Source organism: Physeter macrocephalus, chromosome 16, assembly GCF_002837175.3.
Source record: "Physeter macrocephalus isolate SW-GA chromosome 16, ASM283717v5, whole genome shotgun sequence".
Taxonomy (NCBI): domain Eukaryota; kingdom Metazoa; phylum Chordata; class Mammalia; order Artiodactyla; family Physeteridae; genus Physeter; species Physeter macrocephalus.
Window position 1 is genome coordinate 32,014,120 of NC_041229.1, and position 16,542 is coordinate 32,030,661.

Sequence of the window (16,542 nt, forward strand, 5' to 3'; positions counted from 1 at the left end):
TATTTATATTATTTTGTTTTTTGTTGAGAGATAATTGACATATAACATTGTATTTATTTTAGCTGTACAACCTAATGATTTGACATTTGTATGTATTGCAAAATAACCACCACAATAAGTTTAGTTAACATCCATCACCACATATAGTTACAGATATTTTTTTTCTTGTGATGATAACTTTTAAGATCCACTCCCTTAGCAACTTGCAGTTATCTTATAACTGGTAGTTTGTACCTTTGGCCCCCTTCACCCATTTTGACTCCACTCCCTACCCCCTGCCTCTGGCAACCACCCATCTGTTCTCTGTGTCTATGAGTTCAGGTTTTTGTTGTTGTTGTTTTGTTTTGCTTTGTTTAGATGCCACATATAAGTGAGATTGTACAGTGTTTTTTTTTTCTCTGTCTGACTTATTTTACTTAGCATAATGCCCTTGGTGTCCACCCATGTTGTTGCAAATAGCAGAGTTTCCTTTTTTTTTTTAACAGCTGAATAATGTTTCATTGTATATATACATCACATTTTATTTATCCATTCATCCACCTATGGCCACCTATGGGCACTAAAGTTGTTTCCATGTCTTGGCTGTTGTAAATAATGTTGCAATGAACATGGGGGGGGAAGCAGATATCTTTTTGAAATAGTGATTTCATTTTCTTTGAATACATACCCAAATGTGATTACTGAATCATATGGTAGTTCTATTTTTAATTTTTTGAGGAACTTACATACTGTTTTCCATAGCAGCTGCACCAATTTACATTCCTACCAACATTGCACATGTGTTTTAATTTTATTTATATAAATTTTATATAATATTTTTCTAAAGCTAGAAAAATTATAGTAACTATATAGTGAACTTACAACTTTACTTGACACAATTGGCATGCTCAAAATCAAACTCTACCAAATTGCCATGTTTCATTCTCACTGAGGGTGGACAAGTATATTTGAACTTATTACAAGTAAAAATTATTTTAAAATACAGTAGAATAATAATAAAAATTAAGACTATTTATTTATTATTATCAAGTAGTAAATGCTTTACATTATCTTTACCTCAATGAGAATAATAAGAGTACTTACTACATAAGATTGTTAAGCTTCCTTAAGACTTGCAGAGCATTTAGTGTTATGCAAGGGCTATAACTGATATTTCCAAATAAAATACATACAATATTATAATCCTCCCACAAATCCTGTGAAATAGGGTCATTATTATCCTTATTTTGGAGGAAGCCAGGGAGTCAAAAAATGGGCACATCAGAACCTGAATCCATGTCGGGTTACTCAAGCATTTGTGCTTTAAACCACTGTAAATCTGAAGCATTTGATAAAAATTTACGAATTTGGTCACAGGATGAGGAAAAAAAATGTGTAGCTTTACAAAGTCTGACGTTGCTATACTAGGAATGGTATAAAGGACAAAGTTATATAGATTAGTTTAGAAAGTCATTGGGGCAACATTTACTATTTATGATGATTTCTAACACTTTGCCCTATATTTCAAAGGAACCAGCCTATTTAAAAGAGAGCATTGTGGATTATTGGAAGATCTTAGTTGTATCAAGTGAGTATATAAAAATTGGTTGGTTTAACCTTGTGACCATTCTAATATTCAGACATAAAATTATTTTATCCCACAGATTCATGAGCTAAAACCTGATGTGTTCTTAATTAGATTACATCCTTCTGGGTAGGAGAAATCCTAAATGAATACACTGTCATTTTGTAGGAAGTGAAGCAGATGTGATTACACCTACAGAGTAGTCTGTCTACCTTCCCCTCAACTGCCTGAATGATGCAGGGACATTATGAAGAGTCACCCTTACTTCGTAAATACAGGATACACTTTTCAAAATTTGACTCTCTGACAGCACAGGAAGCTTGTGTAGTATAGTTGTTATACATTTGGTCATTGATTATAAATGATCTAATTGAATAGTAAAAAATAAGTTCTTGATCTGGAATAAAAAGGGTTGGGAAACTCCTAAAAATGTGACAAAACAGAATGCTCTCCATTAATTTTTCTTTTCATCCTTTTTTCTTTCTATTACTTATTCATTCACTTGTAGATTCATAGTCATTTTGTGCCTGGCTTGTGCTTGGCACTGGAAATTGAAGATGGATTTGGGTTTTAAGAGCATGTGTAAGGGGGACTTCCCTGGCAGCCCAGTGGTTAAGACTTCACCTTCCAGTGCAGGGGGTGCGGGTTCGATCCCTGGTTGGGGAACTAAGATCCCACATGCCTCATAGCCAAAAAACCAAAACGTAAAACAGAAGCAATATTGTACAGATTCAATAAAGACTTTAAAAATGGTCCACATCAAAAAAATCTTAAAAAAAAAGAGCTCATGTATACAAGAAGGGTAAGGGAAATACACAATCAAGGGATGAAGAGAAAAGAATAGAACATAGTTTAAGAACAGTGTGAGCAAGAATGAAGTACAGAATATTCCAAAGATTAAAAAAAAAAAACTAAGGCAATGAAAATGGCTTGTTAGCCATGTTTACATACAGAGCAAGGAGAAAAACAAGGGTCAATCTGTTATTTTAGGCACATGGTACAAATTTAAGAGATTGCATTGGGGAAAGGAAAGCCATTTAATGACTACTTACCTTCCACCTTGTTTATTAAACAGAACGTCTTCAAACTGGAAAGCTTTGAACAATTATAGTTAAGAAGGGTTTGAAGTCCATAAGAGATGAGGCGTCGAACTGCCTTAAGCTGAATGTCATGAGTCACCAATTTCATAGTAACCCTGCAAAGTAACTACTATTCCCCACCCCCCATCCACCCATTTATAGGTAAGGAATCTGATGCTCAGAGAGATGATACAGCTAGTAAGTGACAGAGTCCAGATTCCCAACAAAGTCCTTCTTTCTTCAAAGCAATGTTCTTCCCAGTATTTGGCATAGCTCCCCAGAGTTGCCTCAAGTCCAGATCCCTAAAGACTCAGTTCTCAGCAACCATAAATCTGTTCTTAATTTTCCTAAACTTGTGAACTTGAATTATGTAAGCTCCACATGCCTCAGAACAAAACCCCTTGAGCTGGAGACCCAATAGTTGAGTTCTGAAGCTTGAATCTCCTAAAATGGAATCCTTAGCTCGTTGGGAGTTACCTAAATTTTCACCTTTCTGCCCTAAGGTATAAATGCTATGTGTTGAACTGAGATCAGCAATGGAATCCAGACCTCAGCTTCTAAACCCTGAGCCCTCAATCTTCAGTTAAACTGAGCCAGGAATAAGATGTCCCTTAGGGGAGGGAACTCCTGTACATTCCAGCCATAAGGGACATCTTTCCATTTTCTCTGGACTACTGACTTATACAAACAAGTATGATTCTCTTTGCCTGGAGTGTTTTTCTCCTCTTCCATCCCTTCTGCTAACTTTTCCTTCTTTCTTACAAGAAGGGAAATGTCTTCAGAAGGCTTTCCCTGACCAACAGGTTGAGTTGAAAACTCCTTGTTAATTCATTATATGGCACATTATACCTTTTCTTTAATAACATGCATCACCCTCTAATCTTCTGTTTACTTTTCTCCTTTCTGCCATGCCTTAAGTGTCTTTCCTTGCTGTATCCCCCATGTGCCTAGCATAGTGCCTGGAAGCGCAAATATTTGAACTGATGAATGAGTGAACTGTTAAGATCCTGATGGTGGATGTGAAGTGTGATAGTGGTATCTAAAATTGTGCTGAATCAGCAGCAAAGAAAGGCATTCCATAATTTTGTTTTCTAAATAAATTAAACTATGTGCTGCATCCTTTAGTCATCTTTCTCTATAGTTGTATTCTCTTATACATTCCAGGTGCATATAGACTTAAACCTGCATTGTGAGTGGTTGGATCTAGTCCCGGAGGTAGAGATTGAGAGCATGTTCCAGATCTATTATTGCAGTCTAGCACTGTTATCTCCAGCAGTCAGCAGCTTCAGCCTGTGCTGAACACACAATCTAAACAATTCTGAATGTTTCTATATCACATTACCCACTTTCTCACCCTCAGAATCAGAGTTGTTCCTCCTAAGCCTCATATGAACATTAACTTAAATGCGGATGGATGAATCTTAGTTAAAGGTTCATTTTTTAAAATAATGGACTGCCTGAAATTGAATGTAGGTATCTTTCCTGACAGATAGCTTATAGAGGGAAAATTAAGCTCAGAAAGGTGAGAACTGATGATGCATCAGTGACTCATAATAAAAAATTAAACACATCATTTTCTCTATGCATATGTTTTCATCAGTGATTTCTGAAGGATATAATCATGGCAAAGTCAAATTCACCTAGAGAGCATGTGTTGGGTGTTGTTGGCTTGACTCTCATGGTCCACTCTCCACCCTTTGCACACTCTCCTCTGCCTGGCAGGTTGGCATCAATGGGCTCCTTTGTCCCCAGCCCTTGGGTTGGGTACAGCCCATGGGAGAGCCCCTCCATGATATCAGAGGGCAGGAGAGTGAGGTCAGGTTATCAATTCCACTGGCTCTCTCCTGTTGGGTTGGCTGTTACCCTCAACCAAAGGTCAGAAATGCTGTCAAGTGGCCCTTGCCTTACAGTTACCCTGTTTAACTGCTTGTAACTTCTTCTTCTTTTTGCCCCTTCAGGCTGAAGCCTACACTGTCCTAGACCAGGTACTGTAGGGCACCATGCTGGATTTCCCAAACTCCTGCCAACACATTCCTAGAGTCTCTTCATTAAAGTCATCAGATTACCCAATTTAGGTATTCTGTCTTTTTCCTGCCTGGAATCTGTCTTATACAGAAGTTATTGTTGAACGGGAAAATATGCTTGTGTAATACACAGGACTATGATGGCTGTTGATAATAGAAGCAAAAGGTTTAAACCTGTTTCTTTAATGAGATAATTGGGGTATATTTTGCTCATATTAGACATAAACTTTTTTATATTTCCAAGAGTACTCTATCAAAATAGATCAAAATAAATTCATGTGCCCAGAGATCTACAAAATAGCATTTCAAAGAAGGATGACATGACACATGAAATAAACCACAAGCTGAAGGCTGAAAAGAAACAATGAAATTTCAGACTTAGTTGTTTTACAAAAAGTAAAGTTTCTATAACTGTTCCATTATTTACTCATGTTTTCATTTTCTCATATAGTTTGGTTTCTACTTTGTACAAGTGAGATGTCAACTGGTGATAAAAATAAAAAAACAAAAAAATATATAACATGCACAAGACATTTTTCAGTCACACTTTTGCTGGTTCCCAACTAAAAGCGACAAACAGTTCAGGCTTCTATCATTTTGCTTCTCAGAGTAATAAGGCAGTGTTGTGATGTAGTGTGACTGATCAAATAGAACGTTAGTATTTGATGAAATGAGAGGAGTCCATGGGGAAAATCGAAGCTAACTGAATCAAAATAAAGAACTGTTACTTTGAAAAATATCTGGAGGTGAAAGGGATTTGGTAATGCATTGTGAAGATGGGTGTGAAGTTGGGTGGTTATGCTCTATGTGCAGTGTCAAGGATAGACAGAGCAATAGAGGTGAGAGTATATTAGTTTTGCCTTTAAGGACAAGAAAATCTCCACTTCTGGATCAAAGACAAGTCAAAAGGATGCCATTTAAAAAATATGCCTTACAATTTTCTTCATTCCCTATTGAGCTTGATGTTTATTTGAAATGAATACAAACTATTATATGTACTCCAGGACACATTGTGGTTAAACCTTCATGTTGTGTTCCTTTTTTTTTTTTTTTTGGTAGGGTTGTATATCGTAGTGATTTGCTATTGGCTTAGTAGAGGGCAAACAGGCTTTGATTTTTATTCCTTTGATAAGAGGGACTCATGCATTTGAAGTTATGTACAGAACACTTGCAGTGTGCCTTTCTACTAAGCGCTGGGAATCCAGTGGTGAATAAGGCAAAGTATTCTTTGCTCTCGTGGGAGAAAGGAAAACCACTCTGATTGTTTATTGCTCCCTCAACCCCAGAGGAAGGACCAGGAATGTGTGGCTAGAGATTTAGTAGAGTAAAAACAGTCTCATTGTTATAAAATTAGAATAAAATTATTTTTATTTTTATCATTTATCCTCCTAAAGTAGTATGCAAAATTGCTAGTTGTGTTTGTTGTTAATCTCTAAATATCTACGTCTAATTTTTCCCATGGATAATTGTACATGTAATTTTTCCCATGGATAATTGTGCATGTAATAAAATATACATTCTAGAATTTTCTTAATTTTCACCTTCCTAGGATACATCTAAAAGTCTACTCCTGTGGCTCTTCCATGCTGCCTGGAATAGTTACATGCCATTTATGTTTCAACACTTCTGCTTTAGTAGAATTGTGCTTTATTTAAATATTTCAAGGATTTTTGAAGCAAAAAATAAAAGTGAAGATAGATACTTAATATAGAGCTTAGTTTGCATAGGAGCAGTTCTATTTGATAAAAGTGCATCATATCTGAACAGGATGTAGAGGAAATTATGCACGTGCTCTGACCTCAAGCACACAGTCCATTTGACTCAAAAGCTAATTCACATTGCTGGCACTTTCAGTAGAGATGGATTATTCCATCTCTCACTATCTGGGGCAACAGGCACTATTCTGCCAGCAAAAAGAATAAGGAAAATGAGGTATGTAAAAACTGTTGTTTTCATGACCTAATCAATATTTGAGTACCATGGGGGCAGTGGCTAGATACACTCTTCCTAGAACTGGTATTTATGTACTGTGATAAAGCAAATTACAAAAATACAGTCATGAATGTGTAGGTTACTGAACATTCAGCCATGCTAAATATAGCTAAAAGGATGAAGAAAACAATCTTAATAAATATTTTTCTTAAATAGAAGAACCCACTTTGCAAAAGTGTGCCCTTTAGCTGGAACGAAAATGTGTCTTTTGTTGACATAATGCTTTGGGCTATTGTTCCTCTTTCTAGTAGACAATTTTTCTAGGTTACATTTACAATTAACATACATTTCTATAATATAGCCTTATAAAATCCATTCTATAATCTGGCAACATCTAGTATCTTTCTTGAAAGGCTTCAAATATTTGTCATTTAAAAAGCTGTTTTACACATTTTGCTTTTGCGTTTGAAAGTCAAGGATTAAGCAGCACCACTTATGACAAAATACTATACATGAAGCCTTTTGTTGCTTCTTTAGACTGCAGTTGGGAGTGATAAGGAGACAGTAAAGGATGCATTTTGTCAACATGCAAGCACTTTCCCTTTACCTCACTACCCATGCAAGGAGTACTGCCTTCATTGTACATTTGAGAGTTTTCTTCCTAAAACATTCTTAAACACCTCTGTAAACATTCTTTATCTGGCTTTTTCATTGACAGAGTGCTAAAGAGATGATGATGATCCAGGCCTTTTAATAAAAACATATCTGAAATTTATGTAACTGCTAATGATTAAAATTTGTGATAGAGACAGGAAAAGATTTGAAACTGAAGAAAACATTTTCCCTGGAAATGTCTTTCCTGTTCTTCAAAAGGATGGAAGTTATAGGTATGAAAGCCATAATAGTTTAGAAGGAAATAGGATATATCCTTAGGATTAGTGCCTTGCCAGTATAGAACTTGCCATTATTCAAATCAATAACATTAAAATCATAAATCATTATTTTAAAAGTTTAAAATTGAAGATGTCACAACTCAGGCTTATTCTACCTCAATGTAAATTTAGAGGTGTTATTTGAACAAATAAAGCTTTGGAAACTAGGTTAAAAATTGAGATATGAGTAAAGTTACTAATCATAATTTTTATTTCTATAAAAAGACAAAAACAACTTATATCAATTACCATCACAGTCCTTGGCTTTTCATGGGTTTTCTAACTGAATAACAGCTGAAAAATGATAAAGTCAGTGTCCTTCTTCTTCATATAAATGCATATTCTTATGGTTGTAAAAATGATGAAATCCAAATTTAAGTGCTTTCCACATTCATAATTTCAATTGACCCTAGAAGTAATCCTGTAAATTAGGCTGGTATAATTATTTATCTCAATCTTACGGAAAAAAAAGAACAAAAAAGAGGCTTGATCCTTCGTCTTTTGGTACTTGCATTATTTTGTGTCAATTTTGTGTCCTTTTTTTTTTAGTTACACAAAAACATTTCTTGCACTACCAGTACTTTCATCTCACTTTTATAAATCCCCTGATCCTAGCAGTTTTATCCTTTAATTTTACAGGTTTTCATTTTCAAAGCATTAACCATGTTCAGCAGATACCTCCCCTCCCCCTAATCTTTGAACTTCCTCTTGTCTACAACAGAAACTATGGAAAGTAATTTATACAGAAGACAAGCGAGGAAGTGAAAGGCTAACGAGGTTATTAGAAGTCAGAAAAGTGACTGAAAAAGGGAAGAAGGTTCAGAATTTCAGAAGGAAATGATGGATGGTTGCTCATGCAACAAATCTTGGTGACTTCTTATCTCTTTCACTTCATCCATCCTGTTAACTCAGAAATAATGCTGCTCTTCTAGAAACTCACTTCTAAGTCAAGAGTCACCTTTTGCCAAAATCAACATTAGATGCTGGCTGATTCTTGTAGGAGAAAATTACATTCTCTTTGTAAAGACATTAGAAAAAATATTTATTTTTTAAAAATGGAAAAGAATATCTCCTAAGGATCACTAGTTATTTGAGGAAAAACTTTAATATAAAGTATTAAACAAACTTAAAAAATATAAAAACAAACATAAGAAAAGCAACTTAGGAACAAATGCTCTGAAGTGTTCTGATCTGTGTTCGAGTTTTTATCACTGATGTCCCCAGAATTAGATAAGATACTGTGTCTTTGAAAGCAGAAAAGATCTTATAAACTGAAACATTTGAAGAATAAAAGATGTTCTTAAAAATTAAAAATGTAATAGCAGAAAAAAATTTTCAAAAGATATATTAGAGGATAAAGTTGAAGAAATATTTCAGAGTACAATGCAAAAAGATAAACCATTGGAAAATAGAAGAGAAAAGATAAGAAAGTAAAAGGATATTCCAGAATGTCCAACATCCAAAACAAAGGAGTTCCAGAAACAGAACACTGTAAGCAAGAATCAAAACTATCAGAGAAATAAATCAACAATATTCTTCAGAAAAGAAGGACATGTTTTTCCACATTAAAAGGTTTACTGAGTGCCTAGAACTATAGAGGAAAAGACATTCCCTTCAATAAAAAAGAACATGTAATTGTAAGGCACCAGAGAGAAAGAGAATTTCTAGAATCATACTCCTTGATAACAACTAACAGAAACTAGAATCTAACAGAACCAGACTTTCAAAATTATTGTCATCCTAGAATTCTCTACCCAGCCAAGCTACCAATTAAGTTTGGAGGTAAGACAAAGTCATTTTTAGACATGCAACATTTCAAGAAATTTATTTCCTATGCCTGCTTTCTCAGTCAGCTCCTGGAGGATGTACTCCATCCTCCAGGGAGTAAATTTAAAAAGAGGAAGATCTAGGATACAGACAATAAGGAACCCAACACAAGAGCAAAGCAAACATAATCCTTGGAATGATGCTAAAAGGAAGATTCAAAGACAACATATATTCACCAAGTCTAGACAGCAACTGGTCCAGATGAGCAGATCAGAAGGTGACACGGAGATTCTTCAAGAAGCTGAAATTGAAAAAAACACATAGTATGTTGAATGTATTAAAATAAGATTTATACTGAAGGAAAAGAGTTTTGTTGAATTTCATAAATACATAGAACATTAAGCATATGAATACAGAAAGATGATTTTTAAAGACTGGGTTGCAGGATACAGGGAAGCTGTACCAGAAAAGACACCACAGTATAGTATATACTACTTGTCATAGCTATAGCTAGCACCTGCATTGTCATAATGTAAATAGCTACCTAACAAAAGTTATGATATAACTATACTAGAATGATAAGGGACCATGAAGCATGTGTGTGTGTGTGTGTGTGTGTGTGTGTGTGTGTGTGTGTGTGTATGAGAGAGAGAGAGAGAGAGAGAGAGAGAGAGACGGATGTGAAGGTAAGGTGGGAGATTGTGAAAGTGAGCTAAATAGTCAACTTTCATAATGGGAAGTCTGTAGATAATACCAAATCTGGAAAAGCAAGAAATATCAATATTATGAAGTTATATGGATGTAAGGATTTAAATTATAAAATAACCAGCTAAAATAGTTGAAATGTATTTCCTTTGGGGATCAGGTTATGGAGAAGGTGAAGAATAAGGGACTGCTGTTTTTTGTAACAAGCTTTTAGAGTCTGTAAACATGCACATGCATAACTCGGGTACAATTTAAAATGGAATTGGAAACAAAACAATAGCTATAGAAAGCAAAATAGATATATAAATCATTCTCATTAATAAAAGCTATGGACACATTATCTAAAGATCTATCTTAAAAATTACTAGTATTATAATATATGTTTGACTATGGACCTTAATGTCATTTTTTAAAAATTTACGTAGTTGTCAGTAAAACATCAGCCTGGTTAGTTTTGAAGAGGCCATGGCTAGCTAAAGGGTTCACTGCTGAACGAAAATCTATGAAAAAATTTTGTGAATATGGCAGCATACTCTTGAAGCTCCTTGGAGAACCACAACGTATTTCTGAGTTGCTGACATTTTGCTAACTTCTTCGGGCATCACACTGCCATTGTCAACATTGCCTGGAGCTTTGGTATAAAGATGGATAAGGGTTAGTATGGAAAGAAAATTAGGTTCTCTTAGCCTGGCCACATCGGAGGGGAAGATAGCTTATGGGGTCTTTGGATCTATTTAAATTCTATTTATATGGGGAAGTTTGTGACAGTCTTTGAAGAGGGATGGCTTTTAGAACATTTATAAAGAGAAGAAGCGTCTATGACATTAATCATCAATCACACCTTTTTTCTCTTTTCAGGCTCCCCTTTAACCTGGCTCTTCCATACTCTGCAGGAACTTGTCCTTTTTGGGTTTCCAGTTAGTGATAGTGACAAAGCTTCAGCCCTTCAAAGTCAAAAACACCTTAAGACATAAAGTTATGAATTGCTAGGGAAAAAAAATCCTCATTGTAGCATTTCGATCAGAGGAGGAATCACTTTTTCTTATCACAGAACGAAAGCCAACATTGAAGGCTGGCCAACTCTTTGACCACAGTCTCCATCACAGACTCATTCCTTCCCACGTACCACCTGGATCACAACTTTCTCAAGTTACCAGTGATTTTTAGAACAATGTCTAACAGAGTCCAATCCATTAATTGTCCCTGTTAATGAAACCTATGCTGCGGCAGTTGATCCCTCTGCTGGAGAAAGCTCTCTACCTATACCTGACCTCATCACACTCTCCCCAAACACACTGTCACCTGACACCTGCTATCCTTCCATTTTCAGCATGTCACTTTCTCCCAGAAGGTAGGTTAGATGCCCCTGCTATAAGTTTATCATGACAATTAAACAGCTGATAACAAGGTAATGTGCTAATTGCCCATTTCTCCCTTTGAACTACAAGATTTTTAAGGACAGAAAGGTTTCTTTTTATTTTTTTCACCATTGCTTTTTTCCAGACCTTATATAATGCCTGGCCCTGGCATAGGAGGGACTCAATAAATATATGTTGACTTGAATGGATTTGTTATTTTCCTACTTATTTTTTATATTTTCACACTCTATGTCATAATGGTGACATTTTGTGTCTTTCTTATATCTATACTATCTGGGATTGAGAAACACACATTAATCTCTGTGTGCATGGCACAGAGAGATTATGGGAATTGCCAGAATCTCCACCCCAAATTAAAATGTTAAAATCTGCAAAGTGCTTGGCTTTCTAAAAAGAGAAGTTCTTGGAATCCATTAACAAATAAATGCATCTTCATTTGTATTATAGTTGGTCTAGAGATGATGAGACAACATCTAATATACTTGAGGATTGCATTAGATGAATGGTCGGTCATTTTACACACTAAAATGCTCTTAATATGATTTGTTCACAATCTTTCTATTTTATTACAGCCGGGGCACCGACAGTAGACTGACCCACCGGCGGCAGACAGTTCTCCGTGAGAAGGGGAGAAGGTTAGCTAACCGAGGACCAGCATACATGTTTAATGATCACTCAACAAACCTATCTATTGAGGAGGAACGCTTTTTAGATGCAGCTGAATATGGCAACATCCCAGTGGTAAGGAAGATGTTAGAAGAATGCCTCTCACTCAATGTTAACTGTGTGGATTACATGGGCCAGAATGCCCTGCAGCTGGCAGTGGCCAATGAACATCTGGAAATTACAGAACTTCTTCTCAAGAAAGAAAATCTGTCTCGTGTTGGGGATGCCTTACTTTTAGCCATTAGTAAAGGTTATGTTCGGATTGTGGAAGCCATTCTCAGTCATCCAGCTTTTGCTGAAGGCAAGCGGTTAGCAACCAGCCCCAGTCAGTCTGAACTCCAGCAAGATGATTTTTATGCCTATGATGAAGATGGAACACGGTTCTCCCATGATGTGACTCCAATCGTTCTGGCTGCCCACTGCCAAGAATATGAAATTGTGCACACCCTCTTGCGGAAGGGTGCTCGGATTGAACGGCCTCATGACTATTTCTGCAAGTGCAGCGAATGCAACCAGAAACAGAAGCATGACTCCTTCAGCCATTCCAGATCTAGAATTAATGCCTACAAAGGCCTGGCAAGCCCAGCTTACCTGTCATTGTCTAGTGAAGATCCAGTCATGACAGCTTTAGAGCTTAGCAATGAGCTGGCAGTGCTGGCCAACATTGAGAAAGAGTTCAAGGTAGGTCTTTAAAAGTCGAAGTCAAGGTATATTTACAAGCTTCCACTATGTACTCACACTCTGCTAGGTATCATAGACAGTAGGCAATTTTACATGTTTTTTTGTCAACAAGCTCTTTATTATATAGAGTAAAAATTGTGATCACTACCGTTTGGAGATATCTACCATACACTAGACATTTTACATTTATGATGTCTAATTCTTATCACAACCTTGAGAAGATCTTAGTTCCCTTTCTGATGCAGAAATGGAGGCATAGAAAGGTTAAGTAAGGCCCAAGATCCACAACTGGTAAAATGACAGAGCTGGGATCAGAATCCATGGATGCTGGTCTCTAAAACCCAGATTCTGCCTCCTGTAAAACACTGTTTCTATATTCAGAGCATGGTGATAGCTGCTGTTGAGGTCAGAAAGATGAATATGATAAAGGAAGTCGTAGTTTGACTTGAGAGACAGATGCATGCATGCATAAATATGCTATAAAGAGAAATGAAACTACTAGATAGGGCTATAAGCTGTGTGCTTTAGCAGTTCAGAGAAAGCAGTATTTAATTCAGATTAGGTGTCAGGGAAGTTACGTGTAAAATGGTATTTCAGCTGTATATGGCAGAATGAGTAGCATTTTGGAAGGCAGAGAATGAGGGAGAAGATATTTTAGGCCAAGGTAACATCCAAAACAAAAGCTTGTAGATATGGAAGAAGTAGTCGCTTCGAGAGAACTTTGAGCAGTCTCTAAATAAAAGGTAAGTGGAGAGATACCGTGTCAGATGCTGCCATTTTCCCCATGGTTTGTGCTACATCTGGAGAGGGTGAAAGTTCAGATTCCTAGTCTAAGGTCACACACGTACACACATACACCTTTAAATTACCTCCATAGTTTATCTGACCTGTCTTACAGTGTTCATCACGTTCTGCTGTACATTATTGTTATTTAGGATGAGCTGTTCTCCATTACTCAGCTATACACTGCTTGGAATCAGGTGTGATTCATCAAATACAGTATTACACAAAGATAACTATTGGTTTTATTTTATCTGTTCTCTATGCTATGAGAAAGCATGTCTCTACATTCCACACTTTGGGGGTCTCTCCTGTGCAGTTTCTCGGTGCCTCTGTCATTGAAGGAACACTGTTAAACCCAGCATGGTATGTCATGTGTCCATCTATCCCTGGGTCCTATCCATCCAGGCAGGGATGGGGAGGTAAATGGTGACTGGAACCTTTGAATGGCCCCCAGGATTGAGGATACTGCTTTTCCTTTAGCTACCTGGCAGCTGAGGGTACAGGACAAGCAAATGATCTCTTACAATCCTGTCTCAGCCTTTCCTACTTCTCACTTTACTCCCAGGACTCAGTGAGTCAGAGAGCTATGCTATCTTCAATTAGAGAAGTTTCTTCAAAATCTGATTAATATTATTTTAAAATTTGTATTTAATTTTTTTGAAATTTCGCAGCTTAGGTTCAACATTTCTGTTTCTGTAATTGTATCTTTGTTTACACACTTCTCTAGACCACAGAAGAATATTACATTCTTAATTCATTCATTCACTTGCTTACATCTTTTGAGCCCATGTTTGTACCAAATATTGTACTGGGGAGAGTTGAGAAGGGAGGATGGAGATGTAGCACAAACACAAAGACAATTCAGTCAGTAATCCTGCCCTCAATTAGTTTGTAATCTAATAGGAGAGGAAAGACCTGTGTGTAGGAACTATAATATAAGACATGACCTTGTGGAGTGAGGGGGCGGGCAGGTGGGCCAAAGGTGAGAAGAATCACAGCTAACCAGAATGTGAATTTTTCACTGTCCCTAAATGCATTGCATAATGTAAGAGCCCCTTTAGGATTAAGAGGATTTAAGGATCCGGACATTCCTTTATTTGTTCACCACACATTGATTCTGCTCAGGAGGTGCAAGGTATATGGATCAGGCACTTTCCCTCCATTCATACTTTCTCTGTGTAGTTCCACTCTCTTTAGCAGGTACCTAGAGCAGAGCTCTACTCAGGCTTGCTCTCTGCTTAATGCCCTGCCTCTGTGATTGTTTGAAGGCAAAGAAAAAACAAATCTCTCTGAAAACACAGATCTCTTTAATAGTATTTTATCCCTAATATCTTTTAAAAATCCTTCTCAAATATTCCATTAGTTTACTGTTAAAAGAGGGTAGCAGTTCAGAAAAATGTTTTTAAAAGTATATCCTAGAACTCGACAATCAGCAGTTTTTCTAATAAGAAATTTGACTACAAAAGTTCTTGTATTACACAAGGAGAAAGGCCAGTTCTTGGCTTTTTTAAAAAAGTCTTTGGCAAATACAAAATAAAAAATCACAAGGTTTTCTTTCTCACCAGACAGAACACTCTAAAACAAATATTTCATTCTCCAGACTAGTTTGGTCCACAGAGGCAAGAACAGCCTCATATGAGGATGAGCTGCCATTGCCTTTGTGTGTAAACTCAGGGAAAGCACATCCTCCATCCACCACCATCCATGGTGTTGTGATGCTAAACCTGTTCCCAGCAGCCCAGCCTCAGTTTACAACAGGATGGGACCTGACAGGGCTAAAGAGATTGGTGTCTCTGGTGAGATTTCTTGCTAAGTCTGCTGCTCTACTCTTCAAAAATAAATTCTCTTTCCTTACTTTAAAAGAATACAGTTGATCCTTGAATAAAATGTGTTTGAAGAGTGCGGGTTCACTTATATGTGGATTATTTTCACTAAATATAGACTACAGTACTACACAATCCCAGGCTGGTTGAATCCATGAATGTGGAACTGTGGATCCCGAGGGTCCACTGGAGAGTTACATGCAGATTTTCAACTGCGCAGAGGATGGGTTCTCCTAACCTCTGCTTTGTTCAGAGTATATGGTCATGTTAGAAAATAATAATATAAAAATGAAGAAAAGTTTAAAAATCATTTCTATTTTGCCACCAAGAAATAAACACTGATACTGCAAACACGCCAGCACATATCCTTCTATTTGTATTTTTAGTAGTCAAGTCCCTTAGAGTCTCAGGGAACAAAGATTGCAGAGTCTGGACCACCTGAGGCCTGGGATGCCTCACAGGGACCTGAGAGATTGCATTGGCCACAGGCAATCCTTTCTGCTCATGGTCTTCATATTCTTTTGCTTCTTTTTCACCTGAAATACATTTGAAAAATGCTGTGCTCATGTGCACATTTTAAAATTGGCATCTAAATATTTTTATTTTTAAGTTTAATATTTTTAAAAGATATAATTTCTGCATAGTGTAAATATTGACATTTAAAACTAGAACTCTTAAAGTGCTCCTTCAGATGTATCTAGGGGCCTTTAAGTGCTGTGATTTTATGCATACCATCACCTATTTTAAAAATAAGTAAACAACCTCCTTTTTAACATTCAGAATAGCTACATCTTTCCTTTTCTCCTTGAGCCTGTATTTCCAGTCCAATTTCCTCCACAAATATGATTCATGATGTAATAGCTTTTTATTGTGTAAAGTCCTTTATAGATCACCCAATTACATATATATTATATATATATGATATATATTATATAACACATATTAGCAGTATATTTGATCAAAACTACATAAGTTGAACATAATTTTTCAAAATAACAAATATGTACAAATTTTGAAAAGTAAATTTTAAATATATGACACAGTTCTTATTGGAAATGAATTTCTTTTTTTTTTTTTTTTTTTGCGGTACGCGGGCCTCTCACTGCCGTGGCCTCTCCCCATTGTGGAGCACAGGCTCCGGATGCGCAGGCCCAGCGGCCATGGCTCACGGGCCCAGCCACTCCGTGGCATGTGGGATCTTCCCGAA

At 36.5% G+C, this 16,542-nt stretch overlaps 1 protein-coding gene across 4 annotated transcripts in view; it reads left to right on the forward strand.

Moving 5' to 3' along the window:
* TRPC6 (transient receptor potential cation channel subfamily C member 6) overlaps window positions 1-16,542 on the forward strand; it is a 134,713-nt gene that overhangs the window by 61,952 nt on the left and 56,219 nt on the right. For 3 of the 4 annotated variants that reach the window (XM_024115321.3, XM_024115319.3, XM_024115322.2), the window contains exon 2: window positions 11,955-12,729. In XM_024115321.3, the coding sequence (XP_023971089.1) occupies window positions 11,955-12,729 (775 nt within the window). Of the gene's footprint in view, window positions 1-4,700; window positions 4,719-11,954; window positions 12,730-16,542 lie in introns of those variants that run through there. The other variant, XM_024115323.2, reaches the window with a different exon arrangement.